The 26,943-nt window shown below is 46.5% G+C and overlaps 1 protein-coding gene across 1 annotated transcript; it reads right to left on the bottom strand.

Moving 5' to 3' along the window:
* Nucleotides 1–213: 213 nt before the first annotated feature.
* On the bottom strand, nucleotides 214–26,873 carry YARS1 (tyrosyl-tRNA synthetase 1). Its single transcript, XM_024554530.4, has 13 exons — nucleotides 26,662–26,873; nucleotides 21,418–21,564; nucleotides 21,101–21,276; nucleotides 18,417–18,546; nucleotides 15,004–15,084; nucleotides 11,444–11,536; nucleotides 9,204–9,339; nucleotides 8,620–8,705; nucleotides 5,789–5,924; nucleotides 4,667–4,764; nucleotides 3,304–3,497; nucleotides 2,640–2,781; nucleotides 214–1,094 (listed from the first exon to the last, which is right to left on the bottom strand). The coding sequence occupies exons 1-13, from the start codon at nucleotides 26,716–26,718 to the stop codon at nucleotides 984–986; spliced, it is 1,587 nt and encodes a 528-aa protein (XP_024410298.1). The 5' UTR covers nucleotides 26,719–26,873; the 3' UTR covers nucleotides 214–983.
* Between the last annotated feature and the right edge of the window lie 70 nt (nucleotides 26,874–26,943).

Genomic DNA, 26,943 nt, shown 5'->3' on the forward strand with positions numbered 1-26,943 from the left:
GCAAGCATCGGCCCCCCAGAGGGGGCCTGTGCTGCTTGGCACTGCCAGAGGGGAAGTCAGATGTCCACCATCCCTCAGCCCACCCACCGCAGGGTGAAAAGGACAAGGTACAGCAGCCCCGGGCTGGCTGAGGGGCTCAGCAACTGCTGCACACTCGTGTTCCTCTCTCCTGAGGTGGTCCGGTCCGACTCACAGACAAGCCTCATCCAGACATGCCTTTTCAGACATTTTATTGGAGTTCGTGACGCTGATGGTCAGTGAGACTGATTGAGATGCCTTATAGAGAAGTAGCCAGCCTCGTACAAAGAAAGAACCAAGCTGTACGATCCCCCCTACTCCTGATGTTAACCACACAGCTGGTTTAGGCACCGTCCCAACCTGGCAGAATCAAGGGAAATTCCAGGAGCCCTGGGGCAGACCCTGCCTCCAAAGCCAAGCCCCAGGGCTGGCAGGCATTGGCAAATGCTGCCACCCACGTGGCAGACCACTAGGTTCTCTTGATTTCCCTTCCCTTCCCTTCCCTTTTCAAATCCCACAATTTCCTGTTGGGGAGAAGCTGTAATTAACCCAGTTCAGGCACCAGGTCCCAGGCAGAGGCACAGCTGCTGGGGATAACTCTAGGAAAACCAGGAAACCAACATTTTTCCAATTAGAAGACCTGTGGCATAAACTTTTTTTCTGTGCGTTATATTAAAACCAGGTTTCTCAAGTCAGCTGCCAAGGGAAGAAGAGCTGGACTCTCTGCTGCTGCCGCCCAGCCCTCATCACTACCTGGGAGGTCGGCCTCCCACTGCAGCCAGCCTGGGATGGTCCTGGATTCTGGGGGAGACTGAGCTGCCTCTCACCAAGTTCTGTACCAAATAAAGCCCCAAACTTCTTGCTTCAGTGTCCGGGAGATGGGTAGACAGAGGACAGATGGAGCAAACCGAGGAGACAGCAGATGACGCAGGATGATGGGAGAAGGGTGGAGGGTGCTGGGTTAGCTAGCTAATGTTCCCCCCTTTCAGCGATTTACAGGAGACGTAACCCAGCTTGGTCATCAAGTTGGTTTGCTTCCACTGTGCGATGCACTCCTCAGAGACTTTAAAATCAGCCTGGACGAGAAACAGAAAGTGGTTACAGTGGTGGTGACGGGCCTGTAAGAAGACAAAGACTGTCTACACCACGAGCGCGCACGCCGACTCACTCCTCCGAGGGCAGTCTGCCAAAGGCTTCCACATTCGTATCTTTTCCTGCTTTTCAGTCCTTTTTTTTTTTTTTTTTTTTTTTAATGTTTCACATCTTTTGACTTAGGTAAACCCAAAACATTGCTGGAAGCAAAATGACAAAACTAAAGCTATCCTACTTCAGGCACATCATGAGAAGGCAGGATCCCTGGAAAAGACAGTCAGGCTGGGAAAAGCGAAGGCAGCGGGACAACAGGAAGCCCAAACACGAGCTGGGTTGGCTCCATAAAGGAAGCCGAGGACCTGAGTCTGCAGGAGCTGAGCAGGGGTGTTGGGGACGGGACATTGGGGACGTCACTTGTTCCTAAGTCACCAGAAGTCAGGGCCAAATTTAAGAAAATAATCACGAATAAGTGCAAAGGACTATGTAGCAGGACGTCCCCCACAGCCCTCACGGTGAAAGACTGAGAACAGCCTCGATGTCCAGTAAGGGTAAACAATTTGGTGAGGTACAATAATTATGATACAACACTACACATTAGGAGTCCCCCCTCAATACTTAAGAAGATAGGAAAGTTTTTCAGGCATAAAGTTTAAAAACAATATGGTATGACTCAAACTATAAACATCTCTATGTATAGAAGTCCAGAAGAAAATGCTAATGGCATTTTTCAGTGTCTCTAGGTGGTGGGACTAGGGATACTTTATTTCTTCATTTTCTCCTATATTTTACATGTATCTACATTGGAAATTTATTTTATAGCCAGAAAGGAAAATGACTCATAAAACCATCCTGGAAAGCCAGGAAAGGAGGCAGGGGACAAAGCCGCTTGGCACACACGGGAACGTGGAGAGGTGGGGATCACTCGAAATGCCCTCCAGAAAACCTCTAATTGCAAAAACAAGTTATTAACTAGAAGAAGTCACACAGGTAGTGTTAGTTCCACAGGAGAGTGAGTTTTTGCTGCTTTGGTCACTGATGTAGCCTGAACACCCAGAACAATGTCTGACCTATAGTAGGGACCCAGTGTTTGTTGAGTGAATGGGCTCAGGGGCCACAGGGGCAGGCCATACAGTGCCCCAGAGGGAGAGGAGGGAATGAGTGCTCCAAGATCAAGGTGGGTGACAGGGACTCTGGGGCACTCATTTGATCCTGGCTCCCCCACTTCTGGTGACCCTGTGGGGTCCTGGCAGGTATCCTGCTGGGTAAAATGGGGATCACCCATCACAGACTTTAGATCAAATGAGGAACTGTCTGAAGTCCCTCAGGCAGGGCCTCAGGTAGCCTGTGGTCCTCAGCACAGGCGAGGGCCCCCCTGCTCCTTAGGCGCCTCACTCAGCAAGGTCCAGAATGAAGAAGGAAGAGGGGCTTAGATGCAGAAGGGCCCGGCTGGGAAAAAGGCAGGTTTGGATTCAAGTAACAGACACAGTCCAGGCAGCCCAGGTAAGAGGATAACAACCACGGCTTTTTACCTGCAACTTCTCAAAGACTTTCTTCTTGGGCTTGAGTTCTTCGTCTGGTTGGCCCTTCTCATAGCCCTTCACAAACACGCGCTCACCAGGAGCAGAGCCCGCCGGAGGGTCCAAGGGCTCGACCTTGCGGCTGACCCCTTCTCTGGAAGGACACGCAGGACAAGGAAAGAGTGAGGCTACGGACGACTTCTGGCTGCCATGGAGGCCAAGGCACGAGAGCCCCGACACAGAGGCCCTGCTGGGATGGAGGCCCCCCCACTACACTGTACACGTCTGCACGTCATCAGCGTGGGGTTAATCAGGACTAACCTGAAATCCTATGTCAGGAGAAACCACAATCTGGGCTCTCAGGGGAGGGAGTATGACATAACAGCGAGATCAAGGCCTCAACAGCCCAAGAGAACTGGGTTTGAATCCTGGCCTCAACTCTTGTTAGTAGTGAGAGGTGGGCAGGTACGCACCGCTTTGAACCTTCCCTTTCTGTCTTAACTATAGGCAAAGCACTTCATTCCGAGTACTTGTACAATAAATAATTCCTTCACGCACTATCTTTTGGCTAGTGTTCTCAGGGCTTCCACCTGGCGTGGGCAGGGCCATCGAGGGGGCCAGTTCCCCACTCTTTTGGCCTTCCTGGTCCTGTGCCCCTCCCCAAGCCCTCACTCACATAGAAGCACACAGAAGCATGCCTTGAGACTCGATCCCTCTCATCTTCTGCGGTTTCAGGTTGCACAGCACCACCACCAGCCTATCCCGCAGCTCCTCCTTGGGCACAAACTGCACCAGGCCGCTCACCACAGTCCGTGGCTCAGCTTCCCCCACATCAATCTTCTCCACATACAGGCTGTCTGCATCTGGGTGCTGCCAGCAAGAGACGTCAGACCCAGTGTCATAACGGAATAGATCATGGCGCCTGGCGAACCCTCTGACTCCGGAAAGGGAGGGACATCTCCCTAGAGAAGCCCCTGAGGAACCCTCTAGAACTTACTTTCTATGTCTCAGATGGTGCACAGGAGACTGGGCCTTGAAGGTACATTCTACTCTCAACCAAGAGGTGGGATTTAAATAAAATGAGCCACATTACTTGTGTAAGAGGTGGAGGTAATCTCTAATAACAGAGAAGTAATGGCGCCGACTATCTGGGGGGGTTACCGTGGTGGCCACAGCCGCACCAGATCAGTCCTCCATGCGAGACAGATGAAAACGGACAATGGCTGCTGTTGCCACCCGAAAGCACCAGCAGCTCTCCAGGTCGTGGTGGTGGCTGGGTCCATATAGTGAAAAGCCAATCACAGCTGGGAGCAGAAAAAGCCCTGACTGGTGCCCTGACTGGTGTGGCTCAGTGGGTCGGGCATTGTCCCGCAGACTGAGGGGTTGCCAGTTTGATTTCCGGTCGGGACACGTGCCTGGGTTGCCAGACAGGTCTCCAGTTGAGGGTATGAAAGAGGCAACCACACATTGATGTTTCTCCCCCCTTCTCCTCTCTCTAAAAATAAATAAATGCAATCTTGAGAGAGAGAGAGAGAGAGAGAGAGAGAGAGAGAGAGAGAGAGAGAGAGAGAGAGAGAGAGAGAGGAAGCCCACAACAATGGTCCCAGCCATTGGGTACATAGCCTTCTGTCTCTGAGACAGTCCTCTCCCTTTGCCATTTTCTCTGTGTGTGCGTGCCTGCCTGTGTGTGTATTGGGGGTGGGGGTCCAAGAGACAAAGCGGCAGATCCAAGATAAGGCCCACAGCTAGTCCAGACAAGCTGGTAGAGACCAGGCAAGTCCACCAGACCTGATTTAACAAACAAACAAGTTCCCTCCAACTAATCTCCGCCCCCTTACTCTGAGTTCCTGGCTATGTTTGGTTGCATAAGGCCCAGAGACAGCAAAGGGAAAAGCCTGAGGCCTGGAATTAGACACCTGGGTTCTGACTTGCAATATGACCTTAGGGATGTTACTTCCTATCCCTGGCCAAGTTTCCTCCAGATGGAAAGAGACCAACTTGACCCCTGCCTGCCTGTCTGGGATGGTGACAGTAAGTACCTTGTCCACACTAATGACTCTCCCCACACGGATATCCAGCCGGGATGGGATGACCTCCTCTGGTTCCGAATTCTTGGCAGGGCCTCTGGCTACTGGCTCTGGGAATGAGAAGAACCCCAAGGGGTCAGAACTGTCCTCCTTCCCCACAAGAGGTCAAGTGTTGATCCCACCAAATGAGGTACCAGCAGGCTTCCTGCAGAACCCCCAGAATCTACCCACTGATTACACCTTCCTTCATCTATCTATCTATCTATCTAATCTATCCATCCAGCCAGCCAGCCAGCCAGCCACCCACCCACCCACCTATCACCTAATCCTTCCTCCTTATTGTAAAACTTTACCGAAAAGATTTACAAAATTATATATGTCATGTAGGATTTCATCATGGAAATAGCTGAGGACCTGAATAGGAAACACCATTACTATTACCAAATTTTAGGGACCATGGGAATCCTGGCCTCTATTTTAGAGGTTTGGACTTTTATTGATCAATTAAAATTTACCGTACCGTGAATGCTACTTCTGAGTTATATCTTCTTTAAAACAGGGTTGGCAACCTTTGAGAAGGGACACACTAAGTTTTCACCTATTCTTTCCCTCAGTTTTAGGCTGGAGGGGAGGGGACAGTAGTAGCTCTGCCACCTTTAGGTGTTCCCATTCCTGCATTCCACACATATTTGCTGAGTCTCTTCTGGGCGGGGTGGACGGCCAGTAAGGGCCAGTCAGAGCTCCGTGGAAGGGAACTGAGTGAACCTAAAGATGAGCCCCCTGAGAAGCTGTGCAGCCTCTGCCCGAGCAGCCGTGTCGCCCTCCCGGCCTGACCCAGCTGGTCTCCGTAGCCGAAGAGGACTTCACGAAAGGGCCCACACGCGTGTTACACCAGCACCTCCCAGCAGTGCTGGTGCCACAGGACATGATCACTGCACAGCACCCCTCAAACCAAAACCAAGATGACTCAGGTTCCGTTCCAGGAGTCACCGGGACGACGGTCTTGCACTTCAGACCCCCTGGCTTCTTGGGCCCTCGGGACAGGACAGACCTTTTTCGGAGGCCCACTAACAGGTGAGCTATTCTGATGACATCACCCCCTCCCTGGCCCTGCTCCTCCCCCACTGGCCTTACTCTGCTTCGAAGGATCTGGGTAGGCAGCGCTGGACAGTTTCTGCAGGGCTGGGGTATGAAACTTTTCCCGGATGGGATCCAGCAACTTGTTCAGGGCGACTTCAACAGAATTCTTTAGGTCTCCAGGGTGTACAACCTGAAAAAGTGTATGAGGCCCGGTGAGATAAGGCACTAGAACAGGGCGCAGGACACCTGAATCCAAGAATCATGGGCGTACAGGCTGCAGGGTGTTTCCCCAGCCCATCTGACTTGTTCGGGATCCAGGTCTTTTCACTCTGAATTTGATACCAACTTGAAGGTTTTTAGAGGCTACACGTTTTTATTAGCCAAAATCTTCTGGTCCCCCCATTTATGCTTAGGGTGCTGGCATAAACCACGTGCCATTTACAGGCAGAGAAACATTCATACAGGCAACGGCAGGGCTGTAAGTCCAAAGGGGAGCTGAGTGAGAAGAAAGAACAAGGGCTGTGGGTTAAAGTCCCAGCTAGCTGTACGACCCCAAACCAGGCACCCTGTGTCACTTTCTTTGCTGAAAAAATGAAGACAATACCTTTATCTCATAGGGTCAAAGAGAGGATCGAGTCACAGAACACAGGTGAAAATGGTGAGTAGTGCTAGTACGTGGGGGAAAAGCTCCTAACTCAATTTCAATGAACTGGGATGAAACTTGCTTTTATATTCCAAACTGGCCTGCAGTGATCTAGATATTCCGAGAGTATATCCCTTAGGTGTGAATACCTGTAATACAACGCCTATATTTTTTTGTTTCTGATGCTATTCCTGCATTTCCTTGCAAATGTGTCGAATTTTTAACAACACAAAAGCTTTAGACCTGCACTGTCTGACATGGTAGCCCCTAGCTGCATGGGGATATTTAAATGTAAATTAAGCTTCAGTTACTCAGTTGACTGGTCCCTACAGGCAGATCCCTGCAGGCGAATGTGACCAGTGGTGGCGGTGTGAGACTGTGTGGGTAGAACAGGCTACCCTCACAGAGAGTGCTCTCCGTTATGGGTTATTGTTGCTCCAGGCTCTTCATTCAAAAGCATTTCTTTTCTTCCCATTATTCCCACAGAGGACCGTTCACAGGGTTGGGGAATGGAGGGCGGGTTCTGTGGCCTGCCCCAGGCTGCGGCTGCAGCAGCAGCGAAAAGGGTTTCAGAGCAACTGCTTTCAAATACCCCAAAAATGGGCCCTGAGGGCCCACAAACCTCAGAGGTCACTGCGTCTTTCCAATTTGGTGCTCAAAAACCTTACACCGCATTGTCTCCTGTGGTCCTCTGGCCTCTGACACTTCAGTGGTGGGGAAGGCAGGGTCAAGCAGCGCAGCCCTGTCTGCGCCCACACAACTGTGGTCTTTAGAAAGTTCTTCCTGAGGCTGAACCTGAGCATGCCTCCCTGTGGCCCCACCACAGTCCGGGTTTAGCCCTCTGGTGCCCCAAGAAACCTAACCTCCTCCCCTGAGGGTCCTTCATGTATATTTGGGGATGACTGAACCCCTGCTTGCTTCTCAGTTGAACATGCCCATTCTTTTACCTGTGCTTCTGTGACATGGTGTTGAGTCTGTGGCCTGTAGCGGCATCTCTCCTCTAGCCACCAACACTCCCCAGACATACAATCACAGTCCAGGGCGCCGTGCACAACCCCAAACGACACGGCACAGTGGAGAACTGAATGAATACGAAACCCCTGGTCCTAGGACCTACGTTTCTGATGACTTAGGCCAAGACTTCGTTAGCATCTCTGACAGCCCTATCACATTGCTGACTCAACTCAAATTCAGTCAGTCAAAACTCCCCATTTCATTCCCCACACACACTATTATTAAGTTTCCCCTATGATCTGGCCCTGCCTACATATCCCACAATGCCCTACCTCACCTTTCAGACTCACACCAAGCCACTGAGGATCCCTTGTACACCACGTTGTTCCATTTTCATGACTTGTGGCGTGGTTTATTCCCTCACAGGTCTCCTCACGAACTCCTACTCACGTGAAACAGTGGAGGCCATCCCCTCTACAAAGCTCCCCAGACAGCCAGTTAACCACTTCCTCCCATTTTATGTCTAGACCACGTAAGTGTCTTCATTGTGCAGCGAGACAGGAAATACTTGTTGTACGTCTGCCTCTCCTACTGCATTATGAGCTTCACGAGGACACAGTCCTCTTGGTGCTGCCAGCCCCTAACACGTGGCCACCAGGTAAGTCTTGTTAAACTGTTTGTAGAAATGAATAGTACCCTCTAGTCTGTCCCTTTTATTAACATTTTATTTATTTATTTAAAGTGTTTTTTTCAATCCTCACCGGAGGATATATTTTTATTGATTTTAGAGAGAGAGGAAGGGAGGAGTGGGAGAGAAGACAGTGGGAAAGATTAAAACATCTATTAGTTGACTTCTGTATGTGCCCCGACTGGGGATCGAACCCACAACCTAGGTATGCGCCCTGACCAGAAATCAAACCCATAACCTTTTGGTGAGTGGAACAATGCTCCAAATAACCAAGCCACCTGGCCAGGGTTCTCTATTTTGTCCTTTTTTGTCTCCTTTTTTCAAACCCTGATTTTGCACCTGTCCTTGAAATGTTTCATTTTGGGTTGGGCTTGGTCCGTCATTCCAGATTAAGTCCCTTGGAGAATGATTAGCTTTGTGCCGTTTGCCCATCTGATCTGTGAATCTTTGGAATCCTCACCTTACCCATTAAAATAACCCTAGGGAGCATCAGAGAGCCCGAGAGCGCCCTGTGGTACATAACTAGAATCCCGGCTAGGACAAGATGGGCAGGTTTGTTGGAACAACTTCAATGGGGATTATGCCTCCTCTGGTATTTACCTCGTCAGCAAAGTCCTTTTCCAGGTCCAAGTAAGCTGTGTAGGTTTTATTTCCTCCCCATTTTTCATCTCGAAGGATCACAAACTCTGTAATGAAAAGGATCCACACCAACAAACTCACTGCTAATGGCAGAGCCAGCATTCCTAGCCCAAATATATGGATACCTGTTGTCTCTGCCATATATGTATTTGGAACTTTATTGTATGGTTTTATTATTTTTTTAATTGGACGCACGGCCATGTTGCACACCCAGCTAGCACCCAAACCCAAGGGGGAAGGATCCTGTCTTACATTTGTTTTTTTCCTCTACTTCATGCCTGCCCCCACCCTCATTTCTGCCACCCCTGCCCACCCTGACACCCCACTTAGAACCTAACCTGGTAACAACACAATCGCATTTAAAGGTATCTCAACTCCAGTCGTACATTAATGTATGTGAATTCAGAGCAGAGAACCAGGGAAGCCAGCCCTGGAGGAAGACCGTGCCTAACCACAAGTATGATATGCTGCATGATGACAAATATTCGCACTACTAGCTTTGCGATTTCACCTGGTCCCTGAGAAGAAAACAGGGAGTGTCTTACCAGACTTGAGGGGAAAGAGGACATGCTTAATGAAGGACAGAACCCCATTGTTCTCCACGTTCCCTGGCTCGCAGAAGGCCTTCTTCAGCTTTTTCTTCACATCCTCCTTTGAATCAAGGAGATCGATCTTGGATTCCTAAAAGCCAAGGAGGGGAAGAGGACCTCTTGTGGTTGAAAATGAGAATATGCTCAACTCATCTGTGTACAGCTGATCTTGAACAGCACGGGTTTAAACTGAGTGGGTCCCTTATATGTGGTGTTTTTTCAATACATATAGTCCTATAAATATACATTCTCTTCCTTATTTTCTTAATAACATTTTCTTTTCTCTAGTTTATTTTATTATAAGAATACAATATATACTACACGTAACACAAAATGTGTGTTAACGGACTGTTTACGTTACTGGTAAGGCTCCTGACTGTTAGTGGTTGTTTCCGGGGAGTCGAAAGTTTACCTGTGTGCGGGGGGTCAGTGCCCCTAACTCATGCATGTTCAAGGCTCAAACTGTATTTTAATTTTTTCTTTTTATTTATTTATTCTTTAAATTTAATTTTACTTTTTCTATATTACTCTTTTTCATTTTGTTTTTTCTGTATTTTAATTTTTTTTTAAACAAAGATCTAAACGTTAAATAACTTTAAGAAAAGCATAATTAATCAGTGACGGACCACTCATAATATTGCTACCCAATAAATAAGACTATTTTAATTTTCTATGTTTTCCAAGGCCTTGTCTATGGCATATGGAATCATCACAAAATTGTAGCTGGAGAATAAATGTCCTGTGATTTTTCACTTAAGGCTCTGCCGTAAGTATTTTGGAGTGGCTACTTAGACTGCACTTAATTAGTGTATTATAATCCAAATAATCGGTGACAACATAGTTCATGTAACAATTTCTAAACTTTCAGATTATGTTCTCATTATCATACATTATACAGCCTGCTGCCATGCACAGCCTAGCAGAGAGTGTTTTTTGTTTTTTGTTTTTTACTTTCTCTAGGATTATTTCCTTAAACTACCAAAAACATTGCCAGGCACCTGAAAGGGGCACGCAGAGCAACACCGCCACCAGCAGTGTGCGAGGACGCTTGTTTCGGGGCGCTCACCAGCGCCAGGTATCACGCATTATCCAGAGCCACTTCTCCTTTTTTAGGGAAGTAGAATTTGTTTTGTATTTGGGAGCGAGTGAGCTCGTGTGCATTTGAGTTCAGTGGTTACCGAATTCTGGCCCACATGTGCCTGCGTATGAGTCACCTGGGGTGCTTTTTAAAAAAATATAAGTTACTGGGCTCCACCCAAAACTCATGAATCAAAATCTCCTGGGGTGAGGCCAGGCATTGTGCTTTTAAGAAGCTCTCCAGGTAATTGTGATGCATTCATGTTTGGGAACTGCTGTTAGTGCTGATTTCCAGGATTAAGATGTGGTGAATGTCACCAAATAGGATGAGTAATATGATACCTTGTCAGAGAAATAATTGGCACGAGGAGCATTTTGAGACAAAAAGTGATGAGTATATTCTTTTAAAAATAATAGTAACAGTTTCCATGCATATATTTATTAATCTCTGATCACAGATCAAGAAGCAAAGACTTAAAGAACCAGATGAGTGCCCACACGTGACTTTAAACAGAATCACCTAGTAGGATTTGAAAGGAAATACAGACTCCTGAGTTGTTCACCCAGAACTATTTTATCAGAACCTAAAGACAGGGTCTAATCAACTTTTTTTTTTATTCCCAGTGATTCTGAAGATCAGCCATGCTTGGGAACTCTGAACTCAAGCTTTCACTATTTGGGGCTCCACCGAGTCCTCTGTTCTGTACTCTTAGCGAACAAAACAAAAGCGTACATTCCTCAAACAGGACTTTTTAGTGTTAAAAGACAGCATATATGTCACATTAGTTACATGAAACATCACCCTAAGCATCAAGATGCTGGCTGGTGAAACGCAACCACAGCCTTCTCATTAATAAGGCTGAATTTTATCACGGTTCTATGAATAGAGAAATTCCTTTTGCTTGTTCTTTTTATCAGCAGCAGCAAAACTCTGAAAATCCTTAGGACTGCTTCTGGATCCTTTAGTACTCAAGAATCCCTGGAATTAATGGAATGACTTAAGATTACTTATAACTCAAAGTTTTGAGAATTCTAGTGAGCTAAGTTACTCTTCTTTTGAGTCCTTAACCCATCTCTTGCCGAAGATTTCTAAACTCAAGTCAGAGCTGGCAACCTACCTCTTCTGAAGAACTCATTTTGCTACCAGTTAATCCTGGAACCATAGGATTCATCAGATGGATCCGCTTTGAGTAGCCAAGCGCAGGGAGATACTGAGGGTTTGGAAAGAAACACACCAGGCAGGCATTACTATAAATTCTGCCTCAGTACCCTGATCTCATCCAACTTGGCCGGCAACCCAACAGTTTCATATACTCCTTCTGATCTTCTTTTTCTACTGAATATATAACTTTCAATGGTGACCATAATGTAAACAAAGCTGTTTTTTCCCCTAAAGCTTTTCTATTAGTATTATATTGTGAGGCCGTTGGACATACCCCCCCGCTATCAACAGCTGTAAAATCTGGCAACACATAAAACAACTGTTCGCAGGTACTGACAGCAACCGGTGTGTAGAGACAGAAGGGAAAGCAAAGGTGATCGCACCTGCACCCTGGCATTCTCCCTGAGGGCGTTTTCCCAAACCAGGTGCTGAGAAAAAGAGACTAAGCCGCAAGCAGTAGGCTGACTGCACAGAGGAGACAGAGTGGGGTTTAGGGCTCTCACGAGGCTAGGATTTCGGAAGGGTTCTAGAGAGGACTCCCCCCCCGGCCCTAAAAATCTAAGTCAAAATTCCCCACTGACTTAACAACTGACTCACAGCTGTGCACACCTATGAAGAGAACCCAAGGAGCCCAGCTGAGAGCAGGCTCTGGGAGGCTGGAGGCCTGAGCAGAGATTTCAGAGGCTGCACAGTGCTAGGGAGACAAAGGTGTAGATTTAGGTCCAATCAAAGCAGAGGGGGTTTTGTGAACACCTTCGAGTTTCAGTATGAGACTCCAAAAACACCACAGCCTACGAATAAAAACCACATTGTGGGAATAAGGGCAAAATCGTAATAGACCTGTTCTAACAAAGCCTAAAACCAACCCCTGACAGGATCAAGGTATGGCAGTAATTTAATGATAGGTACGTTAAGTAGTGATATGTAAGTAATTTAACAGTCTACAGAAAACACAGCACTCTATAAACATAATCCAGGGCCTCTGTAACATATCTACAATGACTCTGATATATTAGTAAGTATTAGATCGGGATCGCCAGGGGAGGAGGGATAAATGGTGACGGAAGGAGACTTGACTTGGGGTGGTGAACAGGCCATACAGTGTACAGATGATGTGTTGTGGAATTGTGCACCTGAAACCTGTATAATTTTGTTAGCCAGTGTTACTCCAATAAATCCAAAAAAAAGAAAAAACAAGTGCTAGAAATGGAAAGCAGAAAAAAGTGACTGATCGTTAAAACAGTCAACAAAAGCAGAGCCTGGCTGGTGTGGCTCAGTGGACTGAGCACCACCCCGCGAATCAAAGGGTGACCGGTTTGGTTCCCCGTCAGGGCACATGCCTGGGTTGCTGGCCAGATCTTCAGTGGGGACACATGAGAGGCAACCACACATTGATGTTTCTCTCCCTCTATTTCTCCCTCGCTTCTCCTCTCTTAAAAAAAAAAAAAAGCAGAGCCAGAAACCATCCAGATATTAGGATGAGCAGATCGGGGTATCTAAATAATTACGACTGGTGTGTCAAAGGGAACAGAGGACTGTACACGAGAACAGGAATCTACAACAAAGAATCAAATGAAGTTCTAAAATGGCACCATACAGTATGAAACGGATTCAACAGAAGACAGGACTCGTAAACTTGAAGTAACGTCAAAAGAGAAAATCCAAACAAAAGCACAGAGGGAACAATGAAAGGAGAACAACAATGCAAGAGACATGTGGGGCAGTTACGAGGTCTAGCCTGTACATAATCTGGGTCCTAGGAGGAGAGAGAGAGAATAGGATAGAAGCAATATTTCAGGAGATAATAGAGGACAATTAGCCAAATTTGATGAAAACATCAACCCATAGATCCAAGAAGCTCAACAAAATCCAAGCACAATAAACACAAAGAAAAATATAGCAAAAAATATCATAGTCAAATTGTTGAAAATCAGGACAAAGAGATAACCTTAGAAACAGCCAGAGAGAAGACACAGTACCTACAAAGGAGAAATGATAATACCTTCCAACGACTTTTCAACAAAAACTATGGAAACCAGAAGCAATGGGACATCTCTTTAAAGTGCTAACAGAAAAATAATTGCCAACCCAGAGTTTTACACCCAGTGAAAGCAAAGGAAAGATGTTTTCAGACAAAAGCAAGCGGAAAACACTCCTCGCCAAGGGACCTGCACTACAAACACAAAATACTAAGGGAGGCTCTTTAGGCTGAAGGAAAATGATCCCAGATGGAAGCACGGAAACACAGAATTGCAGGAAGAAATCAAGAGTAACAGAGAGGGAAGGTAATGCTAAGTACACAAGAAAATTGTAACACAATTATAACAGTCTTTGGAATGTAAACTATACACGACAGTGACATATGCGACAGCAATATGGCAGGAAGGGCACTAAACGCAGTAAAGCAGCATGTCCTCGCACTGTTGGGAAGCGCTGAAAACACCAACCGACACTGCGCTCAACTACAAAGATGCGTGTCACCACCTCCAGAGCAGGGGGGAGCAGAACTTTCCAATAAAGGGCAAGATAATAAATATGTTAAGCTTTGTGGGCCACACATACAGTCTCTCTTGCAAACTCTGTTGTTTTTTATACCCCTTAAAAAAATATAAAAACCAATCTTAGAGCATCTGAATTATATGTAAATAAGACCTGGGCCATATCTCTGCTAGAATAATAAAAGAAGGCTGAACTAAAAAGTTAATAGTGGAGATGAAATGGAACAAAGAATACTTGATTAATCAAAAAAAGTTACATTGGAAACATTTCCCCATTCACTAAATATATCCAAAAACCACATAAAAATATTATATAATATTCTATTGTGAGGCTTTATCCTATGTATTTAACTAATTCTTTGTCATTTGATATAAGTTTATTTCCAGATTTTTGCTCTTAATTGATAATGATATATCCTTTTATACATAATTCAAGCTGCACTGTGAAAACACCCTCCAGGAATTTTCGCTAGCAGTGTTTTCTCTCCACGCTTGCCAATGTGAGGTTTTGAGACATTTTCAAAAATACCAGCCATTTCTCAAAAGCCCTTTTCAACTCAAGTTCTTTCCCAGAAAAAAAAAAAAATACTATGGGCTTGTGCTAATTTCCTCCTTTAAACCCTTCTAAAGCTCATCTGAGAAACGACTGGTTTACGTAAGAGCCAGAGCAAACAGGCCAAACGCTGGGGGAGAGAAGAGGAGCGCGCTTCCCCAGACACTGAGCTGTTAGGAAAGAGGAGTGTCAAACAGGTCTGGGGCAGCTTGCCGGAACAAGCGAAAGCACACGCTTGTGCGTCACACAGATCTGGGCGCTAATTCCTGCTTGGTTACTAACTGCTACACCGGACAACTTTCTTACACTTTCTATCCTTAGTCTTCTCACCTGCAAAACAAAGGAAAATAATACTTACTATACAATACAATATGATTGTGAGTGGTGGGACCGGCATTTTCCATAGCTTTTAACTGCATAGCTCTGAGGCTCAAGAGAAAAAAAGATGGGCAAGAGGATACTAACCTTCTCTGCAAAGGTGAAAATCTTTCTCTGATCAATGCCTCCAAATTGTGCATCTACTTTCAAATACTCTTCATCCAAGGCCTGTGAAGAGAAACACGGGGACATGAACTCCTACTGTATTTCTTCTGTATGCATCTGAGTAATCACAAACTTCTGAAATCACCGCACTTTTCGGAAGGCAGAGGTAGGAAGCAATTAAGCAGCATTCAGGCTCCATGTTGGCCTCGAGAGCTGCATAAACCTTTGCTGAGCGCCTTCCGTGAGCAGCAGTCCCCGCGGATGCCCTGGGGTAAGTCTCTGCCCGCAGGAAGCTCACAGTCCAGCGGGGAGAGAAGTAGACCACAAACCACAGTCACGTCAAGGTACTCCCTGGATAAGGAAGCCTATGAAAAATGTTAAGTAAGTGGCAGAAAAAGGTGCTGAGCGGGTTCAGGAAAAAAGGCAAGGTTAAACTTGTAAACAAAGAGTCACTGTCACTTACTCCGTGCCAGGCCTGGTGCCAGCCCTGTGCATGCAGAGATGAATCAAACCCAGACTCTGCCTTCAAGAAGCCAGTCACCCAGTGGAGGAGAGAGACATGTAAACAGGTAATTTCAATCCAGTGTACTGAGTGAGGGCTAACCTAGATGCTCACTTCGAGAACAGTGCTAGCACAAAGAAGGAAATGATTATCTGTATCTGGTCAGACAGGTGGTGGGGAAGGCTTCCTAGAAGCAGACTGTGGACTGAACTTGGCTTAGAGAAACTTCTCGGTGGTTTTCACCACGCAGCGGAAACAGAATGTGAGATGGCACAGAAGTGTGAAGTGTTTAGGGAAACTGAGTGACTCAGTCTGCGAAAGCACTACTTCCAAGGGATGTGGGAAGTGGTTAGCGGTAACGACATTAGAAAAGTAGGTAAGGACCCTGAATGTCATGCTAGGGTGCCTTGCCTGGGGCCAGCCAGTGAGTGGGCTTAAGGTGGGGAGAAACATGACCTGCACTATAGAAAGATCACACACCAGTAGGGGCAGAGCTGGGAGCGGGGGCTTGTGACCTGGCGACAAAGCAAGTATCTGGAGAGCTGCTGTGAGAGTCCAGATGACAAATAATGACAAATCAGGTCTGTGGGGACATAGAACAAGGCTGAATTTAAGAGTTTTTAAGAAGCAGAATTGATAGCTTGGCTGGTATGGCTCAGTTGATTGAGCCCTGGCATTGGGGACCGCCCTGGCTGGTTTCAGAAGCTGTAACTCCCCATGGCTGAGGCTGAGTGAGAGACCTTGGGACCACAAGCCACAAAGGAGACAAAGCTTATCTTCCTGGCAGGGGTGCCGCCTCTGTCCCCTTTACTTCACCCTGCTTGGCCCTGGGCGGATGATTGGTTAGGCAATGACAGGTAAGATTCTTCAAGGGAGGGACCACCTAGGACAGGGATGGTTGCAAACGGGCCCTCATGGAAGGACTAGGGGGGCTATAGCAAAAGAGGGTGATGGACCCTCATCTCTCGGCTGCCTCACTTTCCCTGCCTGATTTAAGCCTGAAATAATGCTGGAGGGCGGTGCAGCCCTGGGCAGGAACGGGTGGTTCCCTGGGGCGATCAGCCTAAGAAAGAATGCATAAAATCCTGTGAAACCTGCTTTGCTAAGAATGCCCTCAATTTCCTGATAAGGGTCCAAGCATGAAATGAGTTTGTTTCCCAAAGTTTTATAGCCCTTTAGCTAACTGACCCTGCCTCAGAATAAGCTCTTATAGTTCTTTGAATGTTATCTATTGTTTGATCATTACTGCGTGACAATGATTGATGAGGACCTTCCTTGATGTAATGCTCCCAGAAAGCAATAAAAGCCTGTCCAGGCAAGGGTCGGGGTGCTCTCTCACTCAGAGAGTGGCCATGCTGTCCCTTTTCTCCAGAGGACTTCTGCAATCACTGTGCATTTGTTCGTAGCATCCACAGCACCGTGGACGCAGCTGGCCAGAATCCACATCACCCCAGCCTGTGAATTGAAAGGTCGCTGTTCGATTCCCAGTCAAAGCACATGCCTGGGTTGTACAGTTGGGGATGTGTGGGAAGCAACCAATTGATGTATCTCTCACACATTTCTCTCCCTCTTTCTCACTCCCTTGCCCTCTCTCTAAAAGTAAGTAAATGACATTTTTCAAAAAAAGAAGTAGAACTGATAAAATTTAGAGTCTGACTGGATGCGGGGGGAAGAGGAAGGAGAGCTAGAGAAAGATGAGCAGGCAGGAAGAATCTAGAACAGCAGTGTCCAATAGATCTTTCCGTGATAATGAGTACGTTTTACATCTGTCTGCCCAACACTGTTGCCTCCAGCCGCATGGGACTCGCGAGCAACTGAAATATAGCCAACGTGATTGAAGAACTACATTTTTAATTTTAAACTTTTAACAGCCACATATGGATGGCTATGACTAGAGGCTCCCTCCCACAGTGGACAGTGTAGATCTAGAATGTCTCCTGGTTTAACCTTTGGAAAGATCACGTGGAGGTGACAAGGGAAGAATAATTTCCTTGTGTCAAACGTTATAGAAATATGCAAAGAAAAAGTCGAGTCTATCTACATTTTCATCCTGCCTTCCTAAGGTAACCAGTATCAACAGCTGATTTGTATTTTCCCATCTCTCTCCTTACTCACTGCACACACTCAAAATAGGATGTGCTTGTTTTATTTAACAGGAAACAGGATCAGGCCTAAAATTTATTTTTCACACGTTGCTCTGAAATTAATTTTCTTTTTTTAAAAAAAAGATTTTTATTTATTTATTTTTAGAGAGGGGAAGGGAGGGAGAGAAACATCAGTGTGGTTTCTCTTGTGTGCCCCCAACTGGGGAGCTGGCCTACAACCCACGCATGTGCCCTACACGGAATCAAACCCGTGACCCTTTGGTTCCCAGGCCAGCACTCAATCCACTGAGCCACGCCAGCCAGGGCTGAAATTAATTTCCAACGAAGAGACTGTGATTAACTTAAAAGAAGATTCACAGGATGAGCAGTGTTTTAAAGGACAGACAGGTAGGAGAGACTTACAGTTGAAAAAGTCAAAGAGGGTTCTAGGAAATGGAGGCACAGGGAGGAGGGAGACAGAAAAGAGGACCCACAGCACAAGTGGCAAACACAGGCCCGCGGGTCAAATCCAGCCTGGCAACTTGTTTCTACTTGGTGGCAGAGCCGAGCTCTCGCTTAACGGTTAAGGAGTAGTTACATTTATACAGTCCTAAAATTACATTCGGCCCTTTGAAGGCAACTGCAAGGCTGATGTGGTCCCCGGAGAAAATGAGTGTGACACCCCTGGCCTACAGCTTGGTGAAGGAGCAGCAAGTGCACCAGTGTAACTGGGCTGAGAGAGAGGCTTTGACCAGTGGTTAGAAGCAGAACAGAAAGGGTCACTGGGCAGCTCCGTGCCTTGCAAGTACCTGTAGTCCGGGGTACAGCAGACCGCTCAGCAAAGGGTGCTCCACCTGCTTTACCACCTCAGCTCCAGCTTTCTTGGCATCGTGCTGGGTGACCACAGAGGAGAGTCTGTACACATCTAGTGTGTATTCTCTGAAGAGGAGAGCAAGAGGGGACAGCTAAGAATGGGCCCGGGCCTCGGTTTTACCCCAAAGCTCATTCACGCACTCCCCCAATCTTCACACACTTCACGAGAGCACTGCCTCGTAGCTCTGAGACACGAGCAACCCATCCTCTCATTCAAAATACTATTTCATTCTTATGTCTTCCCCTTTTAAAGATGGCTTTAATTAATCCTGTTCTTCACGTATCTCTTGAAAAACTGCTTTTCTGCCATTCCCCTCCATTTTCTTCTGGAATGCCTATTGAATGAACATCAGAATTTCTCAATCTACCTTTCACGTCTTAAGGATAGCGTACCCATCACTTAGTTTAGGAAAAAGCACGTAGATACTTCTTTTTTTTGTTTGTTTATCCTGTCACAGTTGTCCCAATTTTCCCCCCTATGCCCTCGTCTGCCCAGCCCACCCCCTGCTCTCACAGTCCATCCCCACACCGTTGTCCACGTCCACGGGTCATTCATACGTGCTCTTGGCCCCTTCTGCCCACCCCCCGCCCCGTGCACCGCTCCACAACCCTACTCCACCTTCTCCTCCTCCACAGTAACCACTATCCTCAACTTCTGTCCCTTTCCAGTTTTACACTATTTGCATCGCTAAACAACGTGTTGTAAACATTCTTATTTGTGTATCCTGTGCAAGTTCTTGTATGTGTAGATGTGCAAGTTCCTTGATATCATGCCTAGGAGTGGAATTTCTGGATCATGGGGGATCGTGTCTTGAACTTAGTGGCTAATGTCAAATTATTTTCCAAAGTGGGTTTTAGCAACTTTTTTACTTAATATTATCATTTTATTTTATTTTTAAAAGGCTTTACTTATTTACTTTTAGAGAGAGGAGAAGGGCGGGAGAAAGAGGAGAGAAACAAAACATCAGTTGGTCGCCTCTTGCGAACCCCCAACTGGGAACCTGGCCCACCATGCAGGTATGTGCCCTGACCTGGAACCAAGCCTGAGACCTTTGGGTTTGCGGGACGCCGCCCAACCCACTGAGCCACACCAGTCAGGGCTGGTTCAATTCTTGATAAACATCCCCAAAGACCCAGGCAGGTGGCCAGAAGTGCCCCATATACCAGCTCTACTTTCTTTGAGGGATGGGAGCGAGAATGGAAAACGGGGAAAAGCCCTACTTTATCCTCTGCATTTGAGCAGTAAGCCTGGTTTGTGCCCATTGCCCCCTTCCAGAAGATCCCAGCAGACCTGTAACTTCTGCCCAACTCGCCAATGTGCATTTCAATCCCTCCTCTTACCATAGAGATGGCCAGCTTGTTGTTGAACCTGGCTACGAGGTCTGGTTTATGTTTACCCATCACTGCTGTGTTTGGAATAGAGGAGCGCATCAAAGCATGCGCTTACAAAGCCATTCTCCTTTGAAGTCACTTTTATATACAGGAAAAAAACCACATGTTTGAAGCCAGTTTTCCGTATCCCACCTTTATTCTAGGAGAGTGAAAGCCTTGCCTGAGTTTGCAGATAACAGTGCCTGGCACACACTGAGAACTCGATGAAATGTTTGCACGACTTGCTCTGTCTGGCATCATCGTAGCGATCTCTAACTGCTCCGTTTACACAGAACCCCCTCCCGAGAACTTTCTTCCCCTCTGCCTGCTTTGTAGCACCTGTCACCATATACGAGTGCTCCCTAAATATCTGTAGAATAAAAGTAAAAATGAGTGAAATCTCAGGCTCTCTATCGAGGCTATAGATTCAAACATTTGTTAATAGAAGGATGTTTAACACTCTATTTAACTATTTAACACTCTTAAGTGTCCAATAGTGGGGAATGGTAAAGAAAACTGTGTTATATGAAGTAAAAGGAGACATTAACTTGTAAGTGAGAGATAGGAGTTCACATCCTGGCTCTTCTACTCGCTAGCTGTGTGAACTTCAGTCACAATTCACCCCTTATCTGCGAAATAGGGTAAAACAACGTTTACCTTGAAAAGTTGTTCTTAGGGAAAGTGACTAGTGGAGTGATGCATGGCTTATTTGAGAGATTTTTAAAATAAAAAAATGGGGAGGCTATAAGGCAGCGGGGCCGGGGGGGCAACTTCGAGAACTGTCAAATTAAAAAAAAGTAGGACACAAAAATTATGTGTGTGCTAACATTACAAACATGAATAAAACTGACAAAGATGAGAAGCCACAAAAGTTGCTCAGAAGGTGAAAAACAAGTGAAGCATTTTTCTTTCACATTTCTTTTATCAGTATTTGCTGAGGCTGGGAGGAGGAAGGGAGGCTGAATTGCTCATCACTATTCTCCCATATGCTGTGAGCCCTACAAGGCCCAGGGACTCTGTTTTGGTTACATTTGTATCTCCAGCAAATAGGAGAGTGAGTACCTAGGTATTTACTAGTCAGTATGTTTTTGATGGATGCATTAGAAGGACAAAGGGTATCCATTTTTAAATGGTTAACAGGTACAGCCAAACAGCTTCTAATCCAAATTGAAGAGTGCCTAGACTCCACAGGCCTGTAATTAGCTAGGAGCATCAGAGCCTCCAGGAGGGTGGAGGATCAAGCACTTACTTGCTGAGCTGGTAATCAGTGCCTTTGATGAACTTGAGCTTCTCCAAGGGCACACCAATGCTCTCCAGCATTGCCTTGATCACATTCTCATAGTAGCTGGTTCGGAGTTCTAGTAGTTCCCAAGGGGCTTTCATGTTATCCAGGTATGCGTGAAGGTCCGCAAACAGAATTGTTACCTGGACATAAGAGATAAGGGACCACCCGAAAGTGAATTTGTCCAAGTACCTCCAAACCCTCCTCCCTGCCCTACCCTTATTAAGTCTCTCTTTTGGCCATTTCCCGAGGGCAACTGCTTGGTTTAAAACATTACTTCTTACCTCACATCCTGCTTTCAGGAAGTCTGCGATCTTTGACATAGGCACGAAGTAAGCCACGTGGGGCTTGCCTGTGGTGGCTGTTCCCCAGTAAACTTTAAGTTCCCGCTCCTTTAGTATCTCCTTCAGCTTCTCTTCCCCCAGAACCTCCTGTTGTGGAAGCAGAAGAGCTGGTTTAATGCCAGTGCCCCACCTTGCTCATCCATCACCCTGTGACAAGGAAAACAAAGGCGTGTGTCCCTGGGGGTCCAGGCTCCCAGCCAGAAGGCGTACATCCATGCTCTTAGTGCAGAGAGAGAGCCAATTTAAGATGGCGTTGTTGCTTGAACCACTCCAGTGAAACACACTGATATTAGGGGAACAAGGTATTTCTCTAATCCCGTCTTCCTGACCAACTACCTCTAACACACGCTCCTTCCTTTCAAAGCCAACTTCTTGAAATAGTTACCTCTCCTTCAGGTCTCCATTCCTCATCTTCCACTTGAGTTCGAATTCCACACAGCATCACACTATTGAAAATGCTCTTGCTAAGGTCACAGACGGTCTCCATGTTGCTAATTTTAACGAAGACTTCTGAATTTTTACTCCCTTCCTGAAACACTTTCTTCTTTTTTCCTCTATTTCATTGTGTTAGTTTTCCTCCTACTTCTCTGGCTGCTGGGTCTCAGATTTTTTTGCATCTGTTCTTCTCCCTAATCATTAAATATCATCAATTCTTGCAGCCCTACCTCTTCTTACTCTACATTCTCCTTGATCCCCTTCAGTGGCTTCAATGACTATTTAAGAGCTAGTAGCTCCCAAATCTCCTGCTCACACCCATAAGTAGAACTGTGTCTGAGGGGGCACCCCCCAAAAAACCAGAATTATCTTTGGAGGGTGGGCCCCTTGTAGTACAGGCTTCCCCTCCTAGGTGAGTGTTCTGGGAAACCACCTGGCATTGTTGTGAGAGGTTGCATTCAGCTCTAGTAAAGTTTTTTGAAGACTCTTTCAACTCGTTTGCCCATTTCATGATGGGTGACTTACAAGCAAGTGCACCTGCCCACACCATGCTGAGTGTTCAGCAGTTTTTGACCGAAAAACGACACGGTCCATGCTCCCCCTACCTGTTCACTCAATCTCATCCTGAGCAACTTTTTTTTTGTTGTTTCCCCGGATGAAAAAAGACCTCACAGGGAAATGTTTTGCTGATATGGAAGAGGTGAAACAAAAATGGCAGAAGCACTAAAAGGCAACACATTCGAGAGTTCAAAAACTGTTTTGAGCAGTAGGGGAAGTTCCGGTCAAGATGGAGGCGTAGGTAAACACGGCTCGCCTCCTTGCACAATCACATCAAAATTAAAACTAAACTATAGACTAACCAACACTCAGGACCATCAGAAATTGAGTTGAATGGAAGTCTGACAACTAGGGAATTAAAGACCATGTCCATCGGAGTGGTAGGAGGGGGGCAGACGCAGAGATGCTAAATGGGCTGGTCCCATACCCACATGTGGTAGATAAAAATTCAAGAGGGATACCTTGGAAGTGAGGAGTCCTGCCCCATACCAGGCCCCCCAGCCCAAGGTTCCAGAGCCAGGAAGTAAAGCCCCCATAACTTCTGGCTGCAAAAACCAGCAGGGATTGAGTTGGTGAAAGAAACTATTGGAGCCCCAAGCAGTTCCTCTTAAAGAACCCATGGAGACTAATACTCACTCCCTGAGCTCCAGCACTGAGGTGGCAGCTGGAAACACACCAGTGGCACATGGGGAGGAACTGAAGTGTTTGGCATCAAGACGAGAGCTGGGGCACAGGTTTCTCCCAGAGAGAAAGGCGGGCAGAAGCCACTGTTTCTTTTCTGAACGCTGCCCCAACAAAGACACAGGGCCAGCAAGTGGGTGCCGTATCTGAGACTCCATTAACCTAGCTAACACTGTTTGCCCTGCCCTGGAGATTCACAGAGTCTGTTCCACCCAACTATAGGCCCATCCAAGCTGCTTTTCCATATGAACGGCTGGTCTTGGCTCATGTTTCACAACTGCCTAAATCCTTTCAAAAAAGCAACAGCCAGCCTCAGCTGAGCTCCCAGCCCGGGAACCTCCTGCTAAATGGCCCCAGGTCTGGCACTAGAAGCAGCCCACCTAGGTTCACAACTTGGCTTTACCTGGGAACCTCCAAGCCCTGCACAAGTACCAGCCATCTGCAGACTGTTATGTAGCTCATGCAGGGTGGGCCTGGGCAGAACATAAGTGGGGACTGTCTTTGGCCTGCACCACCGGAAAAACCCCAGAGCCCGTGCACCCAGTGGACAGCTACAGACCACAGTGGAGTACCACCACCATGCCCCTGCACAGCTGGTCCTCCACGGAGGGCAGAGGTTAGTGGTCAGTGGTCACAGCTAGTCCTTGCAGCTGACGGGCCTGGGTAAATCCCTCCCATTGACCTGCCAACAGCATTCAAGACTCAACTACAAGAGGAGGGCGTACCCAGCCCACACGGAGGGCGCACCTCAAGTACCCAGCTTGGGTTATAGGGGAGGCTATGTCACTGGACCCTATAGGACACCTACTACATTAGGCCATTCTACCAAGATAGGGAGTCAAAGCAGCTCTACCTAATACACAGAAACAAACACAGGGAGGCTGCCAAAATGAGGAGACAAAGGAACATGGCCCAAATGAATAACAGGTCAAAACTCCAGAAAACGAACTAAACAAAATAGAGATAAGCAATCTATCAGATGCAGAGTTCAAAATACTGGTTATCAGGATGCTCAAGAAACTTAATAAGAACCTCAACAGCATAAACAAGATCCAGTCAGAAGGGAAGGATACAGTAATTGAAACAAAGAACAATATACAGGGGAATAGCAATAGAGTGGATGAAGCTGAGAATCACATCAATGAGTTGGACCATAAGGAAGTAAAAATCAACCAAGAAGAACAATAAGAAGTATAATCAATAAAATATAATTAAAAAAAAATCTGTTTTGAGCAGTGGAAAAAACATCTCGATAGGTGTACTGCATCAAGTGGAGAGCGCTCTGAAGGTGACTGAAGTTGAAACATGTAAGAATACACACACAATTTTTTATAAATAAATTCCATTTTTTGGGGGGGGTCTACCCTCATACCTGTCAGTAATCCAGTTAATTCAACCTCAGTGTGCTCAAAATTAAATTCATGCTCTCACCTTTCTACCTTACTCCCCAACCACCCCTTTCACTTAACGGTTTCACCCCTGATTCAGTAAATGGTACTATCATTTACTAACTTGCATAAGTTACTCTGAAAGAGCTCTCACACCCTCCTGCTTCTCTTCCTCTATATCACCAGCCTAGTCTAGGGCAGCATCAGGTTACACCAAGATTACTGTAGCAGCCTCCTTACAGGTCTCCCACATCTACTCTTGTTCTCTGCAATCCATGCTCCAAACGGGCAGCCAGAGAGATCTTTAAAACCCAAAATCTGATGAACTCATTTACCTGTTTAAATACATTAATCATTTCCTTTTGCCCTAAGACATATTGGGAAAATCCTAATAGTCCAGTATACTGCAGATAAAAAGAGACTTTAGTGTTTTTTCAAGGTCGATTGGGGAGGCTGTTGGACCCCATGGTAACAAATCCATGGATATTAGCAGGACTTGTTTAAATTCTGTGCTCCAAGCAGGTTGGAGGTTGGTCCTGCACCCTCCAAGCCCCTATTTGGACACTTGGAGGTTCTTACCACCCAAGGAAAGGTCATATCACTCACCCTTTAAAATCTCAGTGAGTCGATGCCCTTAGCTTTGTATATGGTCTATTCCTAACCAGCACTATCTGATAGAGAAAGGCTAGGAAACAAAGGGACTGGCTAAGGGGAAGCATGTAAGAATCTCTGATTAAGATCAAGTTATGAGTGGAGATAACCCAAATGTCCATCAACTGGTGAATGGATAAACAAAACACAGTTAATCCATAAAATGGAATATTATTCAGCCATTAAAAAGGAATGAGGTTCTGATAGGTATAACAACATGGTTAAACTTTGAAAATAATTTGCTAAATGAAAGACGTCAAACACAAAGGCCACATTTGGTATGATTCCATTTGTACAAAATGGCCAGAATAGTCAAACAACACAGAGAGACAAAGTAGACTAGTGTCTCCCTGGTTTGGGGCAAGGGGAGGAATGGAAAGTGATTGCTAAGGGGTACAGGTTGAGAGTGATGAAAATGTTCTGGAATTAATGGTGATAATTGCACGACCTTGTAACTACAATAAAACCCACTGAATTTTACACTTTAAAAGGGTGAATGTTATGGTATGTTAATTGTATCTCGAAAAACGCTGGGTCCTAATCATCATTCTTAGAATAAAACCCCAATTTTAAACAGCCTACAAGGCTCTCATGACCTGGTTCCTGCTGCCTCTCCTAACTAAACAAGTACGAGGAATGGTGACCAGTTCTACAAAGAAACAACAACAAAAAAAGCAGAGCAGGGGATGAGACAGTTCTGGCGGCAAGGAATTTGTTAGGAAAATAGGTGGTTCAGGAAAGGCCTTCCAGATAGAGGTGACCACAGTCAGAGGCCTGAAGGAGGCAATGGAATGAGCAGTATGAGCAATACATAGAAATACTTATTATTAAGTGCTTGATTATTTGCTCATTCTACTCCAGCCCAATTAGCCTGCTCTCTGAATCACTGTTCTTTCCTTCCTCTGAGTCTTGATCTGGGTTCCTTCTACCTAAAATGTACCCCCGCACCCCATTCCTCCACTGGTTAACTTCCACTCCTGCTGGTCCTGGAAACAGTAGGAACTTTGCGGAGTGAAGAGGGATCAGCATCCTTCAGGGCTTTCTGGGTGCAGTTTAGAGGACACTTCCTCAACCTTCCCTGACCAGCCCTCCCTTTAGTTTCCTTTCAAAGTTCCATGTATAGTAACTTCCAGTACTTTCTTTAGTTGTAATTAATTGTATGGATTACAGGTCCTTTTTAACGTCTCATTCCCTACACACAAGCTCTGGGAGGGCAGGGCCTTCACATATCTCCATCCCCAGCGTCTAGCACATAATAGTAGGTGGGGTGGGAGTTAAGCCCGTGTGATTTTTGTGGTACCCGGATAACGGACTGATTGAGTGACTAACCGACCAACAGTGGGGACTGCAGGCTGTCTCACAGCTGTCTTGGCGTGCAGCCCTGGCCCCATACAGTTAGTAGTGGGGCTCAGGATCTCTAAATCTCAGGTTCCCAGTCCCCAGTAACGCGTTTTCAATGCCAAGGCCCAACCTGCAGGTTCCTTGTGATAAGGTGCAGCTTCTCTTCTGGGCTCGGAGCATCCCCCATGGCTCTGTCACCCTTGTCTCGCGTGCTGCGTCCGGCACCCCGCGCCCTTCCTCAGTCGTTGCAGCCGCCGCGTGCCGGGAAACGTACTGCGGGTCTAGTAAGGTTGCATCAGCTGAGCTCGTCGCTCGGCTTGCTGGCTTGGACCTTTCGCCTGGAAGTGGCCCGAAGTCAAGAGCAGCAGAAAGTCGAGCGATTCGATGAGAGGCGAAGAGGTGGAGCTTGTAG

The sequence above is a fragment of the Desmodus rotundus genome, chromosome 3 (assembly GCF_022682495.2).
Source record: "Desmodus rotundus isolate HL8 chromosome 3, HLdesRot8A.1, whole genome shotgun sequence".
NCBI classification, from domain to species: Eukaryota; Metazoa; Chordata; class Mammalia; order Chiroptera; family Phyllostomidae; genus Desmodus; species Desmodus rotundus.

What these genes read in the sequence shown, in the direction of transcription:
- YARS1 (XM_024554530.4), bottom strand. Translation starts at nt 26,718, where the DNA reads ATGGGGGATGCTCCGAGCCCAGAAGAGAAGCTGCACCTTATCACAAGG. An exon ending in TTATCACAAGGAACCTGCAG is followed by an intron (nt 21,565 to 26,661) that starts GTTGGGCCTTGG and finishes CTTCCACAACAG; the next exon opens with GAGGTTCTGGGGGAAGAGAA. An exon ending in ACTGATTACCAGCTCAGCAA is followed by an intron (nt 18,547 to 21,100) that starts GTAAGTGCTTGA and finishes TCTCCTCTTCAG; the next exon opens with AGAATACACACTAGATGTGT.